Genomic DNA, 25,522 nt, shown 5'->3' with positions numbered 1-25,522 from the left:
GAGGATGTACCCAACCATCAGCTCCATCACAGTCATATCCTGTTCCCTGAAGTCAAGACTTACTTGGAAATGTCCTTCTTGCTTTCACTGTGCATCACAGGTCACATCTCACAGCACCTCGATTCTGCATTTGGGATAGTAAACGCCTTTCCTGCCCTGGAAATCCTGCTCCTGCCACAAAACAGGTTAAGACACAAAAAGTTCATGTTGCACCGTGGGATGGTGGGATGAGGTTGCAGCATAAGGTGTGGCACCACCTCATCACCCCCGACTCAGCTGACTGCCAGCAGACTAATGGGGCTTAACGAGGGCTGATTACGTCCAGCAAGAGGTACCGCAGTGCCCAGAGGGGTCTGTGCAAGGCACTCCATCCAAATTCCAAATGACACACCACCCACACATTGCTCCACATCAACCGCCAACACTCTGCAGCTATTTTAACAAGGGGCCTGAAGCAGATCTCAGTAAAATGAGCGAGGAAGTGAGCACCAGGAAAGTTTCAATTTAGTATATTAAATTGGCTGTTACCAAGCGGTGCCTCACGGATATGTGAATCAGCAGTGCAGTTTGCAGAGCAGGATTCAGCTGTGATTCACATCTTTGGGCTTCCCGTGGCATCTGATTGATTTTCTTGCCATGAAATATCCTCCAACAACTCATGAGGACCATCATGACTTTTAATTAGAAAATTGGTGAGCCAGTGTTACATCTCCTTCCCAAAGCCCTGTGAACACCCACCACCTTTTTCTTAATGGTAGCAGGAGCAGCACAGCCATGGACAGGCAGAGGCATGGTTAGATGCCATCTCCTTTCCTGCTTCTCCCCTGGTGGAGTTCATTTGTCCTGTAAAGACATGCTCACCAAGATGCCACCACACCAGAAAATCTGCATTTTCCTGCCTTCCTAAGAGCCTTTCTTTTATACAGAACTATGTTTCACATGCAAACCCTCAGCAGACACATTTTATGGTTCCACAAATGAGACCCTGACAGGGGTTGTGGAGCCTTTCTTTTTGAAAGGGGATCTGTATCTTTGCACCCTTTGCAATGCTGCCTTCCTGTCCCAGTCAAAACAGATGTTGAAATCTACAGTAATTTTCAGTACACTCATTAAAAATGAGTCAGTGAATAATTTTTGCTTCCTCTTTTAATACTTTTGTCTCCTTGACATGCATTTAGCTGGAAGATTATCAAGATCTGATATCTCACAGAAGATGGTTTCCCTGAAAGAAGGCAGAGCTGATAGTGATACTCTTCCATGTGCTTGCAGGGGAAGGGAGAAACGTGTCCTCAGCAATTTTGGACAATGTCAGCATCACATGAGACTCTGGAGCATGTTTGAAAGGCATGGACTTGTGTCCCACACCCCTGAGACCCTCAGGCTATGAGGAAAGAGAAAACTGGCTCCATGTGTACTTGCCATCATCTCTGTGCCAATACAGCTCTCAGCTCAGCAGGAAGTATTTTCCCTAGAACCACAGTGTCCCTTCTCTCTTTGCATTGGATCAATTCCATGGTCAAAAAGCACACTGAGACAAGGAACATCCATTCCCCATTCCCAGAGAGAAACCTCCACCTGCACTGTCATGTGGGACCCAAAAGCTGCAGCCCAGAGGTGCAGACCTTGAAGGCAATATATGTGCTAATTAAAGAACCCACTGCTCAGAGCTAGAAGCCCTCACAGAGTCCTTCCAAACTTGGCAAGGAAGCTGAGGAACAAGAAGCAAGAAGCAATTTGGGACCACCTAAGTGGCAGTAGGCTCCCCACTGCTGCACTGGACCAGCCTTGGCAGGAGGGGCTGCAGAGCCAGGACACAGAGCTGTGAAATCAGGGACTGATGATGTAACTGAGTCTCTCATACAGGCAGAATAAACCACTTTTTTGGGGGGAAGGAATAGGGAAAAATGTTTGTGCGGGTTCAAAGCATCAGGGTCCCCTCACATCTTGACTTCCACTCACCCCTCTGGATTTTGGGGACTGGCTTTTGTTCAAAGTGAAAGGCAAAACTACCCCCAGCTTTGACAAAAATAAAGTATTAGACTCCAGCTTGAGTCCTTACCATGCCCCTTGCTCTTCACTCCCTGTTTTGCTTCATTCCTCAATAAAAGCCTTTCTCCTGCAGTTCTGGGCTGCAGTTCTGCCTGGAACCTCTTAGTTTTCTTCAGTTGACACTCCATTTCAATTTCAACATAAAAAATTGCTCCTCTCTTCGCCCAGACAGCATCTCAGTCTCCACATGAGCCAGCAAATGCCAGTGATACACCATGGGAAACTAAAAAAAAAAATAATAAAACAAACAAACAAAAAAAAATCAATTAAAATTTTTCATTACTGCTTTTCAGCGCCAACAAACTTTTAAGAAGCCAGGCTTTCAAACAAGAAAAGAAATTACTGAAATAACTGCAATTTCACTTTTTAAAACTCAGCATATTTTTTTAATTTTTTTTTACATTTTGATCAACAAAGCCACTTTTTACTTAAAGCTGCCTCACTAGAAAAACGAGGGGTGGCTTTCACTCTGCTTTGCTCCTTAATGCAACAAAAGTGCTTTGGGGATTTGGGTGGTTGCATATACTTTGCATAAACGTGGTAGGTTTGGGGTTGATTTTTTTTTTTCCCCAAAAGGTCAGACTGGCAGTGAAAAAAAAAACCACCTCATTTATCTGTAATTTGCAATGACGGAGTGAAACCCTCCAGTTCCCCAGAAGTGCCCCACCACTGCTGACCCTTGGATGAGGAGCGCTGCTCAAACACCCTCCCTGCCTGGGTCCCTTCCAGGCCAGTTGCTCCCCTCGTGGGACTTGGACACCAACCAGCTTCACTGACCTGATACCTCGGAGCAGCTCCAAACCTGTGTCTCAGATGGGAAAGGCTGGCACACACCAGGCCAAAAAAAAAAAAGAGAGAGAGAGAGAAAGAAAAGAGAGAGAGAAAGAGAGAGAGAGGAACACATACCCGATTCTGTAATATTGCACATAAAAAAGACCTCCCTTACAGATCCTGCTAATATTTCTGTTCCCAGTGTATGAGTTATTAATATTTAGTATCTGTGACTCACTAATATTTACTTTGGGAGGTATTTTTATAAAGTTTGACTGGTTTTCTTGATGCAGGAGCTAACGGAGGCTCCTGTTGTTAACAGCCAGGGAGCCCTCCCTGAACAAACTTTGCTGGTCACTGTTTAACCTGGGCTGCTGGGCTCCTTTATGGCCCTGAACCTCCAACACCGAGCACTGAGGCTCTCAGGGATCACTGCTGATGGCTCTGCTGAGACACAGCTAATTTTAAATCTGGATCTCATGGCAAAGGAAAAACGTCTCTTTTACTGGCAAAACTGTCACAGTCGAACGCTGTGTTCAGATTACGGGAAGAGAACACACACAATCCCTTTTTTGGGTACTTGGCATTCATTTTATCTGAAGTCACGGATTATATAAGAGAAGAGCAGAGACCTCACACAACTTTCTCTTGCGTCAGTGAGGGACAGTCGGGGGCGTCAGGGACCCCCTCCACACTGAGCCCCCCGTTGTGTCATCCCATGCACAAAGCCAAGGGCCCAGTGCTTGACCATTTTTCCAGTAACTCTCCTTAAAATTGGATCACAAGTATTTTCTGGAACTGCATCCAGAGCTGTCCACAAGATCAAGCAGAGTTGGCTTTTAAAGTCCTTTTCTTGGTCTAGACTAGAGACTTTGGAGCTCATGAAAACTTGGGTGTTTTCATAACTTTATTGCTCTTGTTAAAATGGTCGGTGTCCAAACAAAGTCCATTTTAGTGCTCTGGAGTTACAGACATCATTGTTGTCTGATAATGGAGCTGTTCCCAAGGAAAGCATTGTCCAGCACTAGGCTACTCAGCTCCGTGCATCTGGTTTGCTGTAAGGGTTTAGGACAGCTCGACTTCACTTGTGTGTTTGGAAAGGCTCACACAGCCTGCTGAGCTGGCCAGCTGCCCTCAGACGCCTGAGATTGTTTCATGACTCTGCAGATGAGAAAATTTCCATGGTCTCCATCTTCCCACCAAAAACCTGTCCTCAGATGGTGCTACATTCAGTTGGCACTGAAATGCCTTCTCTGCATTTCAGCAGAACGTGCTGCTCCCCAGCAGCCAGCACTCAGTTTGGGTTTCTCTGCTCAGTGACATCCCTACAGGGGTGCCCTAAATCACCCCTTGCCAGCACTTCAGAGCAGCATTTTTGTAGGATTTTCCCCATTATTTTACCTCAGACACGGCAGAAGGTCCACAAGTCCATCTCCAAACACACCTCAGGATCCCTCCACAGGACCCATTTGTCTGCCAAAAGCCCTACAGGGGGAAAAAGAACCAAACAAACCCCAAAAACCTGAACAACAAAGAGTTAAGAGAGCGGTAACTAGTTTTTATCATCTCAATCCATACTGGCACCATGCTGCACGTCTTTACCTGGGCCACTTCTACAAGGTCATCTCTGTATCACTCGTGGGACAATGCCAGGCCATGCCTGTGCACCATCCTGGTCCAAGCAGATGATAACCCTTCCCATATAATGTCATGTTTCCTTTTGCCTTAAAAATTATAGAAATAATGACTGGGAGGGCCATCAAGTCATTTTCTAGCCCACCCTCCACCCAAAGCAGGATCTAATTTTAGCAGCTGCCATCCAGTATATTCTTAAAAACCTTGAATGGTGGCCCAAAAAGACCATGCAGATAATCTGTTCCAGTCAGAGCCTTTAACTGATGGCCAGTCTCAATGTTTCCTACTACATTTTAAGCCCATCCCTTCTCAATGGTGGCCTTTTGGGCAGGAAGAACAAATACCCTCTCTCCCCTTACTGTACCTTTACACACTTCAAGCATCCTCTTCCTCACCTTTGTCATCCTCACGATCTTTCCTCCTTTCTTGAGGGTTGTTTGAGCTCTCAGGTCTCTCTTTGCTTCCTCCTGGACTTCCCACAGCTGGTTGAGTACTCTTCAGGCAGTGATGTACAAACCCAGACCTCACCACACTGCAGCAGAGACCTGAGCAGCACAAAGCAAAGCTGAAATACTTCTCACCTGCCTTTAGACCCTTTCCCTCTTTGCACATCTCATATGACATTTATTTCCTTGCCCACAGCATGGTGCTTTTGACTCTTTTTTATCTCAGTTGGGCTGAGTTACTCCTTTCTGATTTGTCTCCATCTTTTATTATTCCTCGTATTCTTCCCTTCCAAGTGCCAGCTTATTTTTGCAAATTGTTTCTTCCAGCACAGGTACTGATGCAGTTTTGGAGCCCCCCTGCATTCATATAAATCATGTTTTGATTAAAGCATGTCAAAAGAGATGGTATAAAAACCTTCTTACAGTCAATCTGTATTGGGTTTTATTATTTTTTTCCCCAATTTACAAAGCCTGTTAAGCTGGTGGAGAAGGAGATTAGGCTGCTTCTGATATTTGTTTCTGACAAACTTGTCCTCTGGCCCCTCTGGTATTTTCTTAGCTTCCACAAGTGCAACAGATAGATGTGCATAAACAAGCCTTGAAGCAGCTACTGAAATAAAAACTTGAGGATATCAGTGCCAAGCACTTCTCAGGACAGTGAATGTGTTGGCAGGTCCTCTCCTGGGGTCATGATCACCCACAGACTCTAAACTAGAGGAATCCCAAACCTGAGGGAAGCAGCACTTGTAAGACATTCTAAAGCTCTGAATTTGTTTTGAAAGCCTGTGCTCCCTTCTGCTCTCAGTCCTCACATTCCACCTGAGCCTCCTGACTCTTCACATGCTATAAATATCCTTGTATTCGATTTGACACTCAGTATCCCTGTGAAGTGCTGGGCTGTGCAGTGGCTGGTGAGGGACACTGTGGATAACCCTGTCCTGCTCACATGGCACGGAGGGTGAGGAGCAGAGGGAGCTGCACAAGGCAAACCTTGTCTGTTGACTTAACTCGGTAACCCTATTTTAACCAGAGTCAACAAGATATAAGGGTGGTTTCTATTTACACTGAGGCTTCTTTACACTGCTCTATCCACACCCTAAAGTGGCATAAATGCCTCCTAAGTGCCCTAAAGTAGGTCCTTAGTATAAATGAGAGCCAACCCCATCGTTTGCAAAATGGCTTTGAAAACATCGCCCGGGCACATCCTATAAATGACTGTGGGTTTTTGGAAGGACACCCACGCCAAGGTATGCCCATGCTATACATAGCCTCTGATGAGCTCAGCACGGGGTGAGGAGCAGGCAGCAGAAGGCAAAACAACCAGCAACAAGACATTTCTCCCTGAAACAGCAAGTTGGGAGAGCCTGGCTTCTGCATGATCCCAGAGGATTATCAGTGTGGGAAAACAGGTCACCTGCACTGAAGTCCACGTAGTTTTCTCTTTCCCTTCCCCTCTACTTTCATTCAAACTTCCAGTTTTTATGCCCTCTCCACTAAAGCACGAATCTCAATCCCACCCCCAGCAGGGAAAAAAAAATTCCATTTTTCTCCTGCTTCTTTGTGTTTTGCCCTCAGCCTTCACTTACCTGGGTTTCATCCCTGCTGTGCAGAAAGAACACCCAGCTTTGGCTGCCACGTTGCTCTCACACAGCACTCGTGACAACACCATTCTCTGGTGGATGAGCACAGGATAAAGCACATGGCTGGAGCAGGAGGAGACAACCATCAGCAAAACCAGAGACAGTGTCAAAGGATTTGAAGCTAACCCAAGGGGATGGGCTTAGCTTCAGCCTTAAATTTAGGGCGTTATGCTGCTTTGCTCTCCAGGCCAACCAAGACTTAATTTTTGCCACAGTATTCACGGAAACATAGGATGGTTTCTGTTGGAAGAGACCTTAAAATCAACTAGTTCCAACCCCCAGGTTGCATTGTTTTGTAGCACCAACAAATAGGAAATCAAACAACTGTTGCAATTAATAGGTCTAAGAAACCTCACAGTGACCATTAGCCTGAATTCTCTTCTGTACTTACTTTTAAGTTCTGCTCATGAAAGTCTCCCCAAACATTTTCAGCAAAGGAGATATTTTTGCAGAAGGGAGAGCAGGTGAGAGCAAGGACAAACTGGGCATTAAAAAGTTCAAATGCACAGTTTGGAATTGCAGGGAGTGCACCAGCCATGACATTTTCCTCCTAGAGGAATCACTGGCAGTGCAATAATGGTGTTATCTTGTCAGTGCTTAGTTAGATTTACAGGTAAACACTGTTCAACCATAACTGCATCAGGCAAGCCTTGGAGTAATGCAAACACCTCCGGGTTTTATGTTGATCTTGTGGTATATGTAATGGAAAACAGAAAATTCCATGGCCTTCTTGTCAGCCAGGACCCCCTCCCACGGCTCAGCCCACATTTTTGGTCCAAACCCACGTGGTGCTCATTGCCTGGAGGCTGAGTTATGAACCTCCTTTAACCAAGGTGGTGTTGAATTACCAGGGAACAACTTGGTTGGATTTGTGGTGCTGTCGGAGAGTAGGAGCTTGAAGAAAACTTCAAGGGGAATTTAAAAATCTGTCTACTTTTCATTTCAAAAAGCAGAAAGGGTATATTTAACAACAGCCTGCTCAGGTGGGGACGACTTCACCTCAGTTGTATTTTGCAGCATTAATTCATTAAACGCTTCTTCCAACTAGTGGATTTTTTAAACTACTTCTGTCTCTATGTTGCAGGGATTTAAAGACAGTGATTTTCCCTTACTCTAAAGATGGTTCACTAAAGGATACATCTTATTTTTGATGGGGTAAAGGTTGGCTTTTAATGCTTGGGCATTGGGCAGTTAAATTTATTTGTTTGTGGAACAGACTCTGCACAACCCAATCTCATTTGGGGTCTCCAAGGAATACTCTAGTCCCCAGAAATAATCCCAAATAGCTCTTCTAAACACAAACTCAGTTCTGGCTGAGCATTAAAGACAAGGGAAGCATTCATTCTGGGAAGGTTTTATTTCACAAATAATTCAGAAATCAAAATAAAATGGAAGGGGGGGAAAGATATTTTACAATTCTGTATTTAGAAAAAAAAAAATCTAGTTTATAAACAACCACATAGCCCCTTGGAAAACATGCAAAGGCACTCGAAAATTTACAAGTAACTTTTATACATAGGAAGTAAAATACATCATTTTTCATAGAAAAAAAAAAAAAGCAACTCTATGAACTGGCCCTAAATATTTAGACTGCACAACTGACCAACTGGAGCCTCCTCAATCAGCTGTTGGCTGAGTGTCTTAAAATGGAGAAATTAATGGAGCCAACAGACCCCCCAGCTCACCAGCCACGGCTTCAGCTTTCGCCCTGGTTTTGTGTTTTCTGGAGGTTTGGTTGAGCCAGATGTTCTGTAGCAACATCTTGGCTTCAAAAAATCAATGTATTGGCAAAGTACAACCAGGCAGCCTCAGCTTTGCTTCAAGATCCAACCTGGGTGCTTCAAGTTGGCACATGCCCACAAACCTGCCGAGCTGGGGGCTAAGGAGGAACCTGGTGAGATAAAGACGTGATGCATCTTTAAGCTGCACTGAAATATATTAGGCTGAGAAATGTTTTGGTATCAGAAATAAAATCAGTAAATATCTGGCTACAAACTGGTACTGTCCCACCTGTTTATGAACAGCTAGCACACGTGATTGCAAGTAATTGATATATCATGACTGCCTCGGAGAACCTGATCACACCTAATTCTGGTGGAGGTATGTTGAAATGAATAGCACCCAGGACCTCGAATAATATTTGTGTAGTAAAGTCACAATTTCTCTTTTGTACAACAAATATAAAAATAAACAGATACAGACTTAAATTAACATCGGTTTCTAAAAATCCAAACCAGTTGGCTGAAGATAAAAATACGCAATTGTTACTTGAATTAAGCATTTTAGGATATTTCTGTTGGAATAATAACCCTCCCCTTGTCCCCTTTCCATCAGGTAGATACATCCCAAGCTGTTTGGATTTTTATGTGCTCACAATAATCCCCTGGGCTTTACTTCAAGAGCCCTCGAGTTTCTTTCCATCACTTTCCATCCGTGATTATCACGGAGGTGGGATCCTACAAGGTGTTTTATGTGCTCTTGCAGTCCCCATGAACCTGATTGCATCTCTTGCTCTTTCCAATTCAATTTAATAGCCCTGTGGCTGCCATTTGGCCCGTGGTGGTCCCAGATTCATTGGATGGGCTTGAACCAGACCATGTATATCCCAGTTATTCACAGCGGGCAGAAACAGGGAAGCTTTATCTCACTGCCAACATCTCAAACGCTTCCAACCAGCAGCTTTTCTAAGATACGTTCCAGCTGTTTTTAACATCAATTTACCTAGTAAGAAAAAAATACAGTTTTCCTATCTAAAGTGAATACTGTACATCTTGGAGGACAATACTACATAAAAAAAAGACGACACAAAGAGTCACTTCTCTCTATCCACCCCAAAGGTAGGTTTTCTGTGCAGTACTTTTAGAGACGATGCAAAGAAGCTCCAATTTCATGTTTTGCAAAAGGTCTCTTTCCAAAATCAGATTTTACAGAGAAATAATCCCCAATGGTGAGACAAACTGAGTGATAAATGCCATTTAAATGTCATTTCCTTGCTGATATCATGGTGTTTACAGAATTAAAGAAGTGCTTAATCATATAAATGTTTTTGGACTGTGTTTTGAAATAGCTTGAAGAGATGGTTCTTATATCTGTCTGGATTAAACCAAACATAGAGCATAAGAGCAGCTATGAGTCATCTGCCAAACAGAGAGAAATATTTCCTCCTGTGTTACATAATATTATCATGCAGTTATTGCATAGAAGGACTCTGCATTTACAAGAATGGAAGAACTACCATTGACGTTGTCTTCTCATGACTAATGAAGTTATGTGTATACACCAAAACACCACCAGATTTGTGTTTAGACCAACTCTAAAAATTCATTTCCAATATAAAGCAGAGAATACTCTTCTGCCTTAAAAGAGCAGGTGATGGTAGGCCCTTCTCCTGGCTTTGAAATGCATTTGGGTGCAGGTCAAGACATAATTATCAAAATACAAAATAACATAATTACAACACCTATGAGTTTTGCAAAACCAACCATCCTGGATATCCAATGCTCCTGGTTACAGCATTTACACTGGCAGTGCGGATCTGTTGGCCTCACAAATTGGACAGGAAAAATTAATCTACCCCAATTTATGCCATAACTTTGAAGTCTCAGAACTGCACACACCACAAGGAGCTTCACAAAGGGAAAGTGAACATGCTTCCTATGGATGCAACCATTCCTAGCAGAAATAAGATTAATCTTATCACTATGTAACTACTACAGATAAAACAACCAGCACTGCTGTATAAAACAATACACTGCATTTAACTGTACTTGAAATGGCATGGAATATAGGATGAGATGTGCCAGCACAGGAGCTCCGATTCACTGACTTCTCATAAGTTGCCAGGCTTGCAAAATACCTGTGAGTGTTTGACCAGCAAACACTAAACCTGCTTTTTTGATTGCCCGGTGGCCTCGTTTTCTGCAGCAAGGTTCTCTGCCACCATTTTACACCCCACTCCAGTCCCCAAAAACCTCGATGTCTGGCTGCCAAGAATGTCCTCTTCCCAAACGTGACACCATCACTCAACGTGATGCCCCAGCAGCCTTACACAGCAGTGCTGGTGCATGCCCCCTCATTGGGAAAAGACCAAATTAGCACTTCTTTTGCACAGAAACCACACAAAACCACTCTCTCAAAGCCCATCCTCTCCCCAGACAATGCAACTTTTAAACCAGTTTCAAAGTGTCCAGCGCCTGGACAATCGCTCACTTCCGAGTCTGCTCGGCCGCGCACATCCTCACACCCGCCACAGTAGATGCTTCACACCCTAAAAATGCCATCCAGGGCCAGGCTGAGATCCCTACACCTGCTGTCCCTTGAGCCACCACCGTTCTATGTAGCACACCTCTCATAAATTGGAAGTTAGAACAGTTTGTCGTTGCTGAATGCCCCTAGAGAAACAAAAACACGAGACGAAAAGATACAACGCTGCACGGGTGTGATGAGATGCAAACAGCTGAGTCAGAACAGCTGAGTCAGAACAGCTGAGTCAGAACAGCTGAGTCAGAACCTGGGGTCTTTTTTTTTTGTCTTTTTTTTTTTTTTTAACGTGTCCCTTTTCTTTTAGAATTCCCTGAAAGAGATCGGCAAGGAGGGTACGGTCAGAGCTGATGCCGTCAGAGGAGCTTTCGCGTCTCCGGAGGTCGACAGAGCGCTCTCCCAAAGAAACCTGCACCTTCCCTGGGAATTTACTGCTTCACAGCAAAAATTCGGAAGGCATTGCCATCTGAAGGATTCTTCAAGCTGGAGAAAAAGAAAAGAAAAAAGAACAAACACATAGAATGAACTAAATGAATACACTGCAAGACCCAAAGTGCGATCGACCCAGAGGCAACTCCAAATTTCTCCTATCTCACTCCTACCAGGAGCAGGAGAAAGATAAAAGATGATAAAGAAGAGGCATAAATCCATGATTTCACCTTTGGTTTATGTTTTCAATCCAAATCTATAGTGCTAATGCCAACAAAAGGAGATAGAAGGCGACAGCCTCTCTTACAGCCCTAGCTTTTATCCAAGGAACATTGTGCTCCCTTATGCAGAGATTCAGGCATGAAGAGGAATATGTTTTCCAAAAAAAAACTTGTCAAACAGGCTGGCAGGTTTCCAGAGCCTGTCTGGCCTGTCTCCTGGTGCTGACAAGGGGAGTAGTCAGATCAGCTCAAGTTAAATGACAATAAATATGGATATTTATTTTCAATCTGCAGAAGTGTCTCCAGCCACTCCAATTCGGTGTCATTGTGTGCACGGGGGCAAGAGGGTGTTTCTATTCCCAAGTCCTATTTCTTCAACCCTGCTGGGCTGAAAAACCCCAGGAAAAAGACGAAATTCCATATTCCTGCAAAATAAACATTCCAACAAGGATAAAGACTGAGTAAATCCTAAAAGTAATTTTTCCCATACCTGTATGGGTGTGTCTTCCAGTGTCCTAAAGGGTAAAGTTTTCACCTTAATCTTTGAAAAGCTATCTCACAGTCTGGTGGATCTCACAGCATGAAGCTGTTCCTTATTGCTGAGTGTAAATAACACTTTCCAAATCTTCCTGGTCATCTCTGCTGCGAGAATGTCTTTGGTTTCCCTCACCTCCCAGATCAGCACTGGCTGCTCATATTGCATATCCCTGCTTGTGGTGGGATTTATTCTTAGCTAGGGCACAGTTTGCCATCCAAGTAAAAAGTTATCTGTTAATATAAAATATAAGTGCATGCAAGACAGAAATAAAATTTAAAAAAAACCAAACACCTCACAGGAACAGGAGGTTTTTCACCTAAATCCAATATACTGAATTGCAAATCACAGAACTGCAAAATGCTGACCCTGATAGATCTATACTAAAAAAAAACATGTTTAACACCTAAATCTTTCTTGCCTTAGTCTATTTTTATTTCCTGAGATGCTTCACAGCATTCTGGGATATCCATTAGTACAATAAAACCAGCAAATTTGATAGGATTTCTTATGGTATTTATAAAAGTGTAACTGCACAGAGCAGGCAAAGTTAATAGTGACCAAAAACCCCCATAATAATTGGAAATTCTATACTTGCAAGAATAGCTTTGAGAAGTTAGTACCACCATACCAATATCTGACCAAAAAAAAATGCATCACAAGTTGAAACAGAAGTTTCAACAGAATGGACCGAATGAGCTGTGACTTGATCATCAGGAGGTGCAGGATTTTGGAAGTGATTTGCAACTGGTCACTGAAACCAGCAAGGTTGGCCCAAAAGAAACTACAAAAAATTACAAGGATGGCAAATCCATCTTCGAGAAGTGTTTGATCACCTCTGAAAGCATTAATTTATTCATGTTTGTTTCAAAGAGGACATGAGTTAATATATACAAATGCATCCCCCCACCCCAGAATTGAATGAAAATTCCAGTTGCAAGCCTGAAAACCTGACCCAGGCTGAAAGCTGAAGAAATACCTGTGCCTATCTTTTAATGTGTCGAAGGCACAGCAAAATGTATTAATGTGGGCTTTGTACTGTAAGAAAATCAAACAAGGCTTAACCATATCTCCCATCTTTCACACGGATCCGAGGGCAGCTCCTCACTCGGGGAAGGTAAGAGCAGGACAACACGCTCTATTTGTTTGGGGCTCTAAATCCGCAGTGACACTCTTAAGTCACGTATTTCCAATCCACCAGCCTTCCTAGCTGATATCTGCTGACTTTAACATACCACAGAAAATAAGAGGAAAGTACAAAGGGAAAAAAAAAAATCCCACCTCTCTGACTGGACGCCATTCTTTAAGGAGCCAACGTAACTCTTCTTCTTTTCTACAGGCATCACGTCCACAAAGCCACCTCTTTCATCTGAAATGACTCCTGCATGCACTGCAGTTTTGCAGATACTGGAGCTCTGAAAAATATTTAATTATTTTGACTTACACGCTGTCCATATTTTCTATATGGACATTTACTATCTCCATAAACACCAAGGGAAACCAGGCAATAAAAAAGAAACAGTTATGAAACAATTCTGTCCCTCTTTTGGACCAACTAGGGATAAAAGATGTCATGGAGCAGGTTTTGCAGGTACTTCCTAAGCCCTGGTTGTAAGATCCACCGTCACTGCAGAGGACAAGCAATCTTTCCATCAGTCCTGTCTGAGGTGGAACTGCACCTGGGAGACTATCACAGAATCACAGCATGGTTTGAGTTGGAAGGGACCTTAAAGATCATTCCACCCCCTGCCATGGGCAGGGGCACCTTCCATTATCCCAGGTTGCTCCAAGCCCCGTCCAACCTGGCCTGGAACACTTCCAAGGATGGGGCAGCCACAGCTTCTCTGGGCAACCTGTACCAGGGCCTCCCCACCCTCACAGGGAAGAATTTCTTCCTAATATCCAATCTAAATCCACACTTCTTCTTCTTATCCAGGGTCAAAGCTGAATTGAGGACAACTTTCCAGCCAGGGCCTCTTGGGTCTGCACCAGAGAAACCGCTGCAGTGAAACTCTTTGCTAGAGAGCAGCCACCTCAGCAAAGTTTATTCACACAGTTGCTTGAAAAAGAAACTCTTTTCCTGAATTAAGGTAAATGACCACTAATTATCCAGGAGAGTTCAAATCCTTCTTTCTAGGAAAAACAGAAGGACTGCACCCATTGAGTGGTGTAGCTTTTGGATAGGCATTACCCTGTAAGACAAAATCCAGTGCGGAGGGAGATTAACACTTCTGGAAAGGCTAAAGCTCCTCTATTGCACATCATTCCCTTCCTCTCCAAGATGTGCAGAGTCAGAAGAGCTGGAGGAACACAAAACACTAACAACTGATGACTAAGCTCCCAAAGCATCCAGAAAAAGAGAGCAAAAGCAGAGAAGGCAAAGGCACAGTATAAACTTGGCCATCAGCTCTAGAGGATTTACACAGAGCAAGCTGGAATAACACAAAGCAAAAACCAGCTTCTCACTGCAGCAGGTGAAAATCCCAACCCCAGACCCTCCCTGATGGCTAAAAATCCAAGTACCACAAAAACGGTGCCAGGGGCAAACCGTATGTACAATACAGACTGTGCTGTTTCATTCTCACAGCCATATATGGCAGCTTTGCCTTGTCCCCTATATATTTTTCACTTTGGATGGCCTATCTCTTGGCATCTCTCTGAGTTTTGAGTGCCAGTTTGGTATTTTGTTTCTATATATGGTCAGAGGAGCAAGGGAACACTGTGTTTGGAAGATACGCAGCGAATCCGCCCTAGAATGCAATGGGAAATCTGTTAAATCTAAAACTGGCTCATAAAAATTAAACTGTCCTGAATCAATTTGCAACCTTCTCCACTGGGAGACATCCTAAACAATGTTCAAAGCATTCCTGTGTTTTTTTTCCAGGACTTGCTGTTCTGCTGCTTACTCAAAGCTTTGACCAACAGACTTTTTATTGCCTTACCCCAAACCTTCTCTTATCACTGTGTTGGATTAGAGCCCTCTTGTATCCCAGGCCGGGCTGTGCTATGATGAATTGATTGCAGAGCTTTTGAAAGATGAGATATCACAAGAATAAGGCCTTCCTGCCCAAATTTAGGAGTACGACAGCTGTATGGACAACACAATGACTTTCCATAGTGAAGCCCCTTGGGATGCTCTGAGAGCACTTCCTGACAAAGTGGACTCCAGAGCACCCACCGTAAAATGACAAAGCACCTTATAGTGGGCCATTAACAGTATTCTATGACTATGAGCTTAATCACCCAGAATTTCCTCATCAGTGTGACTGATTTAATCACTGAGTTTGTATCTCCTGAAAGCTGAGCCTCCCAACTTGGTTTGCTCTGGTGCCAGACACCTGCCTCGTTATGGGGGTGGATCCATCTTCCTCCGACCAATTGCTGCATAACTGTGGATAAAAGGCCTTTTCTCAAAAGCAGACAATCGTTCTTTCCTGGCTCCCATGCCCATCCTGGGCAGGGATGGGGATGGGTTTCCCTTCAGGCCTATGGCACACCAGGAGCCAGGCAGAATGACAAATCACAGCATCTCATGAAACCCAAAAGCTCTCTTACAACTTTTAGAAGGATCCGTGGGTGTTCACACAGCTCCAGCATCAAGGCCAGGTTGGATGGGGCTTGGAGCAACCTGGTCTAGTGGAAGGGTGTCCCTGCTCATGACAGGGGGTTGAAACACTGGGTCCTTTCCAACCCAAACCATTCCATGACTCTGTGATCACCCCAGAACCAGACCTGTCCACTTTTACCATTGCATATTTCTTGCATTTTGTTCACTAAACCCAAAATTTAAGTCTCCTCTATGTCCCTGTTCCACAGTTTAATTTCCCCATGAACAATTCCCTGCACTGTTTTTAAAGCAAAGGCTGCCAATATCTCTCTATATTTTGAGCCATCAGAAGCACCCATGTATAAACTCACAATCCAAGATAATTTTATACTGATAAGTAAACCAAAAACTCAATCAGAATGCTTTTAGACTGGGTAAAAATCCCTTTACACAAACCAGGATAGGGTCTCCTATGCCCCCTGAATAAAAATCAGAATTATCCATAAAAACCATCAATTCCTCATGTCACAGCTTTTTTCTTCATGGCAAAACAAATTTTATATATCTTCCAGGGACCATGTCAATGTGAGCACTGTCTTAGGCCAAAAGCACAGTGAACCCTGTTGTTCCATGGACCAGCCAAGCATTTGTGTTATCACAGCTCAGATTGATTATCAGCCTGAGTATTTAGTGAACTGATGTATTAGAGAAGGTGCTAAAAGACCAGAGGGCACCTTGCAGGGACTGCAGACTGGAAATGGGGCCAAATGCTCCATTTTCTTTTAGATAACTTATTTAATAAGACAGAGCTGGAGCACAAGTCCCCCCAGGGTCATGAAAGCACCACACTAGACATGAAGTTGGCTTCCCAGAGCCCTTCCCAGAACCAGCACTTGTCTCATCCAGCTTATTGCCTGCTTTAATTATTCCTCAGCAGTGGGCTTGGGTTAACTCCCAGCATCTCCTGCTGGAGAGCATCCTGCACAGCCCCTGCTCCCTGGGAAACCCTTTCCACAAATTCTTCCTGCCTGGCGTGGTGTCTCTTTTCTGAGTGTCCCAGTCTAAGGATTCCCAGTATCAACACCTCTCCCTCTGCAGCCCCACTCAGAGCCACCTCAAGCTCTTTTTCCCAGCTGGTTTCCCCTGCTTTTTTGCCAACCTCACACCCTCGTGACCACCTCAATGCTTTCTTAGCACCCCCACATCACCCTGTTAGTCCAGTAGTCCAGAAAAAGGTTCACCAAACCCTCTAGGAAGTGGTCAAATACTTTTTTATTACTATTATTTTTTGGTCTTCTCCCAAATCACCATCCATGCCCCCGTTTATGAAACAATACCCAGGAGGGACGATAGGAAATGGAGCTCGTGGTTCATTAAAGGACACTAATCCTTTTGCGTCAGTGCAATGCCAGCCTGGGCTGCTGCTCCTCCCCTAATACCCTTGTAATTCAGGGGTAATCTGAGGTAGTTTTGTCTTCAGTAAAAAAGAGAAAACTATTTCCCATTTCCTGCAGGTGGGAGCACGCAGGGAGGCAGGTACTGCAGGGCAGCAGCTGCCTGGTGGATTTGCCTGTGAGCCAGTCCAGGACAACCTGTTTGTGCAGCTCTACCTTTAAAAAATGGGTCTCAGGCAAAATAAAAAAAAAAAAAAATAGTGAGTTTTTTGAAAAAATTGCTTTTGAAATTGCTTCCCCAAATTAGTGTATGATTTCTGCAGGGTGGTTTTTCTCAGGAGTCTGCAAAGCTCCAAGGTGACCCCAAGCTGGGGGTCCACAAGCTGCTGATTGCTTCCCCCAGGGCTTTGAAAATACATGTTCCTACAGGGCACAGAGCTGCCAGGGAGCTGGAATTTCTGGACACAATATCCAATAGCAAAAAGAAAAAGGAGGAGAAAAACATAACAACCAGGCACTCACAAATGGAAAAACATTGAGACCCAGTTTTTAGAGGCCTCATATTAAGAGATTTCAAGAAACTGCCTCTTTGCCTAGTTTTAGCATCAAGCCTCTGCTCATCCCCAGGACCAGAGTTTAGAAAAACAAACCCATAAAAGCAGATCACATGCCTTCTTTCCACTGCTCTGAGCTCTGTCAGAAATGCTGTTCAGCTCCCAAAAAGTGGACAGGGGTGGGGAAAGAAAGCCTGGTTTTGCCAACTCTATAGTGTGATAGTATATAATAAAAGCCCTTTGATGCACAGCTGTAGATCCCAAAGTGCTTTGCAAAGGTAGACAAGTGCTGCCATGACTTCACAGCCAGAGTCCATAAGGCAGGGAATGGTTAAATGACATGCCCAAGTTTTTCAGAGTAAGTTGGTGTCGAAGGGTAGAAGGGCTCCCCGAGCCTGTTGACCATAAGTCATGGAGTTATTAAGAGGCATATTCAAATCCTTAAGAATAAGTTGATGTTGGAGAGCAGAAGGGCTGCACAAGCTTGTTGACCCCAGCCTTCACCCCCATTTACCCATCTCCACAATGATCACAGAGAGTTTGGCCCTTTTTCCCTAAATCCCAGAGCATGACCCCAGCTCTGCGACACAGATGTCACCACACACAGGGTCAGAGGGGAAGGATCATACTCACATCTGCATAAACATTGGTGCCAAACACGGGTGCCCAGTACGACGGCTCGTCCTTACAGTGGGCTGGACAATAAATCCTAGAAAACAAGTTATTCATATTTATTCTCCATATCGAGGCTGAACAGGAAAGCGAGCTGCATTCCTGGGACACTTCAAGTGCCTGCATCTGGTCTGCAGGTGGCAACAGTGAATTTAATTATTTTTTCCCCTCAGATGACATTTGGTTGTTACTGCAGAACTGCAAATAGAGGGATTTAGACCAGTAAAAGAGGGATTGGTCTTTTATGACCTTTTCAAAGGGGAACACCTGCATTTTTGCACAGTGCTGTGCACGTAAGTCTTTGCATGTTTGTGCTCCCCTGCCCTGCCACAACCTACACCTGCAAAGAGCAGCTTTCTAGAACATTCTTCCATGTTTTAGAGTAAAAAGAAAAACCACATCCCAAAAATAGCAAATGCAAGAGAGTAAAGGCAGAGAGTTAAGTTGCACACTCATACACTGAGGTGTGCAGGGGGGGTTATCCCATAGCCTGACTTACTATTACTGAAGTGATCCGAAAACATAACGAGTTTTCTGTTGTGATGGCAAGAAAAGCAGGGTGGCAGGAGGAAACACGCCATTCCCAACCCCCTCCTCCAGTTCATCCAGTAAAATCAGCTCTACTCCCCCCAGCCCTCAGATTCAGGGAGCTCAGCACCACCCTGTTAAGCTGCCCCTCTTTGGCGCAGAGCGGGTTTAGGCTGAGCCCAGATGGTTTTGTGTTACCTGGGGCAGTGGCTCGCTGGCTTTTTGAAGTGGCACAACTCAGCTACCGTGGTGTAACAATCCAGTGTCTGTGCTGCCAGGAGAAACAGGGAGAGGCAAATTATTAGACCTAAAAGCTCAGGCAGCTGCAGAAAACACACGTCACAGTTGCACAACACATCTGGTGAGACCCAGCTGAGGGCACCAAGGGGAAAACGGCTCATTCCCACACCAGCAGCAAAAGCCCAGGAGAGGGTTGACCAGCTCTCCAGCAGGAATCCTGGCACCATAATACAGTGTGGCCTTGAAAAAGTCACAGCTTTCAAAAGGGAAAAGCAGCTGATCCACAACATGTGTTTTTGCTACAGCTCCAGGTGTGGAAATATAATAACCTGACCCCTACAGTTCTCCCTGAAAATGGCTCAGGTGGATCTATTCAAAGTGATGATTCTGTGTAGGAGGAATTTTTCAAAGATATTCAGAAAGTGGGAATTGTTTAAAAAGTAGAACTCCCCAGTATTTATTTATATGGACTCACTGTTAGAAACTAATTTCACATGTATTACATGTTCCATTACAATATTGCACTAGGACATTAGGCACTGGGTTTTTTTCAGCTTTGGAAGTGTTCACACTAGACTGAGGTTTTCATGCATGGATGGCTCATCTTCCATCCCTTTGCAATCAGAAGTTTGTGACACTGCAGCTCAAGTTTCGACCCCACCATGATCCATCACCGGGAGATGCTGCTGGAAGTGGCCCATTATCACAATTTTCTGTACCTTTCTCTGAAATATCCACAGAAAAAATGAGCTGCTGGTGCTGCCCACAGTGGGTGGGCAATCACTCCAGGGTTCTAGCTCATCCTAGATCACCACTCCAGGGTTTGGCTGTGGTACAGAACTATTCGACACAACCACTCAAAAGGAAAAAGAGCACTGAAAAGAGTGATGTTTTCAAATATCCCACCAAACTTCAGCAACAATATTTTTTTTCCCCTCAACTTTTGAAACTTACTTGTGACTTTGGAAACCATGAACGCGTTTGAAGGTTTACTTTTCCTGCAAAACAAGCAAAGAAAATAATATAGTTAAAAAACGAGCATAGCAGAATGACTTGGGTCACTATGCCTACGTATGGGCAGCAAAGAGAATTCAACATAATTTGGAACTCAAATACATTTGGTATTTAAAGCAAACACCAAACTTTTTGGTGAAGGCAGTACCTAAAAGACTCCACGCCGTTCCTGGTGGACTTCACAAAAGCAGGTGTTCTCCCCTTCCTTGTGATATCCACCAGCCCTCCTTCGTTATCCAGGATGCCATAATGGATGGCAGCACGACAAATGCTTGATGACTGACAAGAGCACAAAGAAATAGTGCGTGAAATAAATCTGCCCAACCACTGGGCGAAAAACGAAGGAGAAATTAAACCACCACCAAAGCACCAAGTGGAAAATAAGCTGAGTACACTCCTTTGGAATCTGGTTGTTAAATCTTACTCTCCCAGCACAGCCTTATTCTTTTATTACTACTATTATTTTAAGCGCTGCTTGGTTGAATGGCTTTTTTTTTTAAAAAAAAATAACAAAACCATACATTTAAACACAATTTAGAAGAAAAGCAGCATTGGAAGTGAACGACCAGTCTGAAATATTTCCAGTTCTCAACAAAATATTCCAACCCAAAATATTTCTGCTGACACCACTTGGAGGGGATGGCTGTCTGCAATCACAGAAGTTGCAGGGGTGATGCAGTCACACACCAGCAGTTGGAATGGGGAAAGAAAACCAGATTTTACACAAAAAAACTTTTATCTTCAACCTTTATTCACCCCAAAAATAGTTTTGATGGGAAAACGGTGCCATGCTTTATTTATAAATTATCTTGCTAACTCAAGATCCAGCAAATCAGCCCCAAATATTATTTAGTTGCAGCATTTAACAGTGTTTTCATAAAAAGCTGCCCACACCAATGAACAGCTCTTTGTAAGAGCTGCCTATTGATCCCCATCCCTCACTTTCCATGGGTGTCCACATTAAGGACAACTCACGATAAAATCACGTCTGGAATCACTTTGCTTTCCCAGACTCCTTTTTATTTCATCACTAAGATGAGGAAAATACAGATAATCTTTATTAGCACCATTTTACAGCACCACAAGTGGAGAATATGAAAAGCCAAATTACACTAGAATGGTTGGCATTTCCCATTTCTGTTATTACCACTAACTCCCCACAAGTTACATCCATGAGCTATTAAAAGGTACTTACACTTTCATAATAAAATGTTCCAAAGATCTTTCCCTTACTGTACAAGCAGCCAGCTGGGCACAAATACCTGGTGAAGATATATATCTTTGAGGGTGGCAAAAAACAATTCAAGAAAAACAGACTTTGACTCCACTTAATAGTCATTCCATTCATTTCACGTAACTCTTCCATTTTAAAAACAAGATTGCAAAATAGCTACTTTTTAAGAGTTTCTCCACCCTCCTTAACAGCCCAACCCAATATTTAGATTCTGTGGATTTGGTTTTTCTCCAAGTGATAAACTGTCCTGTTCTTTGCAGAAACCTTAACCAGAAGTTCTTGACTGGCTGGGAGGGGACAAGCCATGAATTATTGGTCTGGCTTGGACAGCAGTGGAATGCATGAAAAACGCTCGAAAAATGACTCTGCCAAAATTTACTGAATTATTTTGGCCACCTGAAACTCTGGGTCATCACGGCTGAATAAAATAAACCAAAGCACCTTATTGCCAGGCTTGGCTGAAGGCTTGCATGAGGAGAAATTTAGGGGATGTTTTTTGCTGGGTTTTGTTGGGATTTTGTTTGGTTTGTTTAGTCACAAAAAAATAAGCAGTACAGCCTATCCTATGCTTGCAACAACTGAGCAATATTTAGATTACTTTTTCCCACAGTACTCTAAGAAATAGCAATAAAACCCTACCTGTTGCATGTTGAGCCTCTGCATTTGTCTCTCATCTTGGTTTCACAGGTGATGACTTGTGCTGGGGAGAAATAAATAAACAAAAAAATAAATATTTTAAAAGGAAAGAGCTCAGCCTGCTCCTGAACAACCTCCACATGTCTTTCCTGGAGGTCTTTGGTGCAGCAAGATAAAATCTTATTTTATGCATCCTGGAGCAATTCGTGCCTCTTTAGCTCTTCACTTGAGACAGGTGTCTCTGGAATATTAGTAAGGAAGAAGCATCTGACAGCTGAAGGCTTTGATTTACAGCCCGAGGTCTGCAGTCAGAGTCTCATTCTCCATTTAATTACAGACTCTCCAGATTTCAGTAGATAAACTTGAAAAGGATGTGTTGGCTTGCCTCACCTTGTTTGCTCAATAAGTCTTTTAATTAACAACAGTTAGAAAACAACTGAGGAAGTACCAGCAGCTCCACAAATGACTTCAGAAATCTTCCCAAGCAAAAAATAAAGAGGAAACAAACTATAAAACCCAGAATAGCTGCAAAGAGGGGAACTGCTAAGTGCAGAGTGTTTTAAATGGGAAATAAACGCTGTATTTCTAAATTGATTCCTGATGGGGGGACCTTTGATACATTGATATTTTACTGAGATAAGGAGGACATGGACCTGCTGGAGTGAGTCCAGGGGATGCCACAGAGATGTTCCACGTGCTGGGGCATCTCTGCCATGGAGACAGGCTGGGAGAGCTGGGAGTGTTCACCTGGAGAAGAGAAGGCTCCAGAGAGACCTCAGAGCCCCTTCCAGTACCTGAAGGGGTTCCAAAAGAGCTGGAGAGGCACTCTGGACAAGGGCCTGGAGGGACAGGACCAGGGGGAATGGCTTCCCACTGCCACAGGGCAGGGTTAGATGGGATATTGGGAAGGAATTCTTGGCTGTGAGGGTGGTGAGGCCCTGGCACAGGGTGCCCAGAGAAGCTGTGGCTGCCCCATCCCTGGATGTGTCCAAGGCCAGGTTGGACAGGGCTTGGAGCAACCTGGGATAATGGAAGGTGTCCCTGCCCATGGCAGGGGGTGGAACAGGATACAGGATGAGCTTTAGGGTCCCTTCCAACCCAAACCAGTCTGTGATTCTATGAAATGGCTTAAACAAACAAATACCTATTGCAGATTGATGTGCAGAAGGGACAAGCAGCTTTTGAAAGCTTTGCTCACCACTTCTAGTAGGTTTCTGCTACAAGCAGCAGTGAATTTTCACACAGATTACCTCCCCCTCCACTCAAACATCCCCCCAGTTTTTTTTTTCCCTGAGCTTCCTCATCACTTTCCACCCTTTTTCCCATTGAGGTACTTAAAAACTCAGAGAAGCTGAAAAAGAGAGAGGTTGTCTTACTCATGTAGGATTCTGGGATGATTTTCTTGGGCTTGATAGATTTGCTGGGCTTGCTTTCCGGAGGGTAGAACCTCACTGGCTTTTGCTCTGCCACCTGTGGAATCTCCACTTCATTGGTCTCATCTGTCTCACCTATGATGGGATCTTGATAACGGTAATCTGGTTAGAAGAGAGGATTAAAAATAATTACAGTGTGTTCACAGGGGTGGGGAAATCAGGCAGGTTCATGTTTTGAGGGAGGTGATTTAGTTTGACAAGGATCTGCTTTAAAACAGCTGGAAGATCAAAAATGCCCATTAGATGCAGCACAGAGCTATTCCCAGGGAATGTGAGGGGAGGTTGCTCCTCTCCCGCTCCTCTGGGCACGAAGCAGCATTTATAGCATCTTACAGTAAAGATTTGAAAGGATCCCCACTAATTAGTGAAAACAAAGTGCTGATATTGCTGCTCCTGTTTCCCACAGAGCTCTTCCCTCTGAGGGAAAACACAAATAAGTTGAAGAGCACATATTCCAACAGGGCACCCCCTCCCCTCTCCCCACTGCAGCCCACCTCGGGGTCCTCCCCCAAACCCCACAAGGGGAAAAATGAGAAATGCCAGGTTGCAGTAAAAAAAGCCTCTACTTTGGGCAAGTCTCCAGGGAACCTGCCTCTTTCCAGGAGCCCAGGTCTCTCTGAAGCCAAACATGTGGGAGGAGAAAAACGACCCCAGGAGCTCCTGCATGCTGAGGGACAGCACTGCTATACTGAAGGGCTCACATTAATAATGTGTTTTACTCTCCTGACCTCTCTTTCCACAGGTGAGGAAAAGCCATCCAGGATCCCCTTCTCTCCTCTGAGAGACAGGAATCGCTGCATTCATCTTGCAGCCATGAAAACCAAGGTGGGGAGGGAGCAAAAGGCTCCATCCCTGGCCCCCGAAGGAGCAGGGCAGGCGGCCAAGCTCTGCCCACCCACGTCACCTCTGGGAAGCACTGGAGAACATTCCCTTCCCAAACAAACCCCGCAAGGACGGGATCGCTCCTGCCAGTGCTCAAAATCCCGCTGGAGCTCCCGAGCCAAACCTCTGGAAGCTCAGAGCTGCTTCCCCCTGCTCCAGCTCTTTCATTTTCCCCAGGAAAACATGCTGAATCCGAGCTCCAGATTTTAAGCAGTTCAGAGGTTTTCAGCTCCAGCAGTGGCTGACGATTTCCCACATGTCGTGATGTCGAAATATTTAAGGATGGCTAATTAAAAGGTGCACAGCGCTGTGGCTGCTTCTAATTAGAAATTTCCACATCCTTGCTCAGCAATTTTCCCTATCCCAGAGGGTGCCCCAAGCCCCTCACCACGTACCTTTGTAGCAGAGGTTGTTCTGGCAGCCTCCTCCATAGCTCGGGGGGCACTCGGAGCAGGGACGGCCGGTCTTGTACGGAGCTTCTCCGATCCAGTTGCCCCTGCAAGCACAGGAGAAACGTGCACCCATCAGACACCCAAACACTCACCCAAGACCAGAAACATCACCTGGCCCAAAGCAACGGAACAAAGACTAAACAACCAGCCCAGGAAAGCTTTGTAGGAAAAAATGTTCTTCCTCATGTCACCTCCAAAATGACATTTTTAGTTTTTGACATAAATAAATCACATGCAGTATCACTTTTATATTAACTTCCAATATAAACACTGGGACCATACGTAAACAGAAATAAATCAGTGGATTACTGCATTTTTCTCAAAAAACTACTCAAAATAAAAGCCCATTTTGGCACTTTGTCCTGCAAACTTTAGGGGCTGAGGAGGTTGAAGGAGCCAGAGTTAAGCCCACGGCTACGAACTCCTGGGTTATTGCTCTTTCAGCTGTCTCCACCTATAAGGCTAGATGAGGACAATGTGCACCGATGCCAGAGAGAAAAGATTAAGCAGAAACTGCAGGAATAGAGTATTTTTCCATCCAGCAGCCCTCAATGGATGACGTGCAAATGGCCCAGCCTGCTGTGGGAGCTGTGCAGGAGATGGTGTGATCCCATATGAGGAGCAGGTTGTTAAACCCCTCCAAACCATGAGCAAAACGAGTATCTAACCTGGGGAGAGGGGCTTAGACAACACACCCAGAGAGCTCTGCCTGGGTCATGACAGCTCTATATCCACACACCTTTTTCCTTTGCATTATTCTGCACTATGATCCCCAGAAGTCAGATGCTGTCCAAGCCGCTCCATTTGCATATAAGTGGCTTCCCTAGTTCATTTTGTTTTGAAGTTTTAAATTGCCAAGGGCTTGGAGTGGGAATGTTTCTGCTATTAGCCATTAAACCAGAAAATATTAAGTGCCATTGCCAGGTAGGAAACTTCTCCTGGTTGTAGTA

General features: G+C 44.3%; 1 protein-coding gene across 2 annotated transcripts in view; it reads right to left on the bottom strand.

The window, feature by feature from the left end:
• Positions 1-7,883: 7,883 nt before the first annotated feature.
• CRISPLD2 (cysteine rich secretory protein LCCL domain containing 2) overlaps positions 7,884-25,522 on the bottom strand; it is a 31,332-nt gene continuing 13,693 nt past the window's right edge. For both annotated transcript variants that reach the window (XM_027725157.2, XM_027725155.2), the window contains 10 exons: positions 24,516-24,616; positions 23,182-23,340; positions 21,809-21,869; positions 21,131-21,197; positions 20,084-20,214; positions 19,876-19,919; positions 18,880-18,952; positions 18,115-18,190; positions 13,268-13,401; positions 7,884-11,284 (listed from right to left, as the gene is read on the bottom strand). In XM_027725157.2, the coding sequence (XP_027580958.1) occupies positions 11,230-11,284; positions 13,268-13,401; positions 18,115-18,190; positions 18,880-18,952; positions 19,876-19,919; positions 20,084-20,214; positions 21,131-21,197; positions 21,809-21,869; positions 23,182-23,340; positions 24,516-24,616 (901 nt within the window). In that variant the 3' untranslated portion in view covers positions 7,884-11,229. The remainder of the gene's footprint in view (positions 11,285-13,267; positions 13,402-18,114; positions 18,191-18,879; positions 18,953-19,875; positions 19,920-20,083; positions 20,215-21,130; positions 21,198-21,808; positions 21,870-23,181; positions 23,341-24,515; positions 24,617-25,522) is intronic.

Source organism: Pipra filicauda, unplaced genomic scaffold (assembly GCF_003945595.2).
Source record: "Pipra filicauda isolate LSUMZ 115617 unplaced genomic scaffold, ASM394559v2 scaffold159_size1710840_pilon, whole genome shotgun sequence".
Lineage (NCBI taxonomy): Eukaryota > Metazoa > Chordata > Aves > Passeriformes > Pipridae > Pipra > Pipra filicauda.
This window is presented reverse-complemented; position numbering and strand designations above follow the sequence as displayed.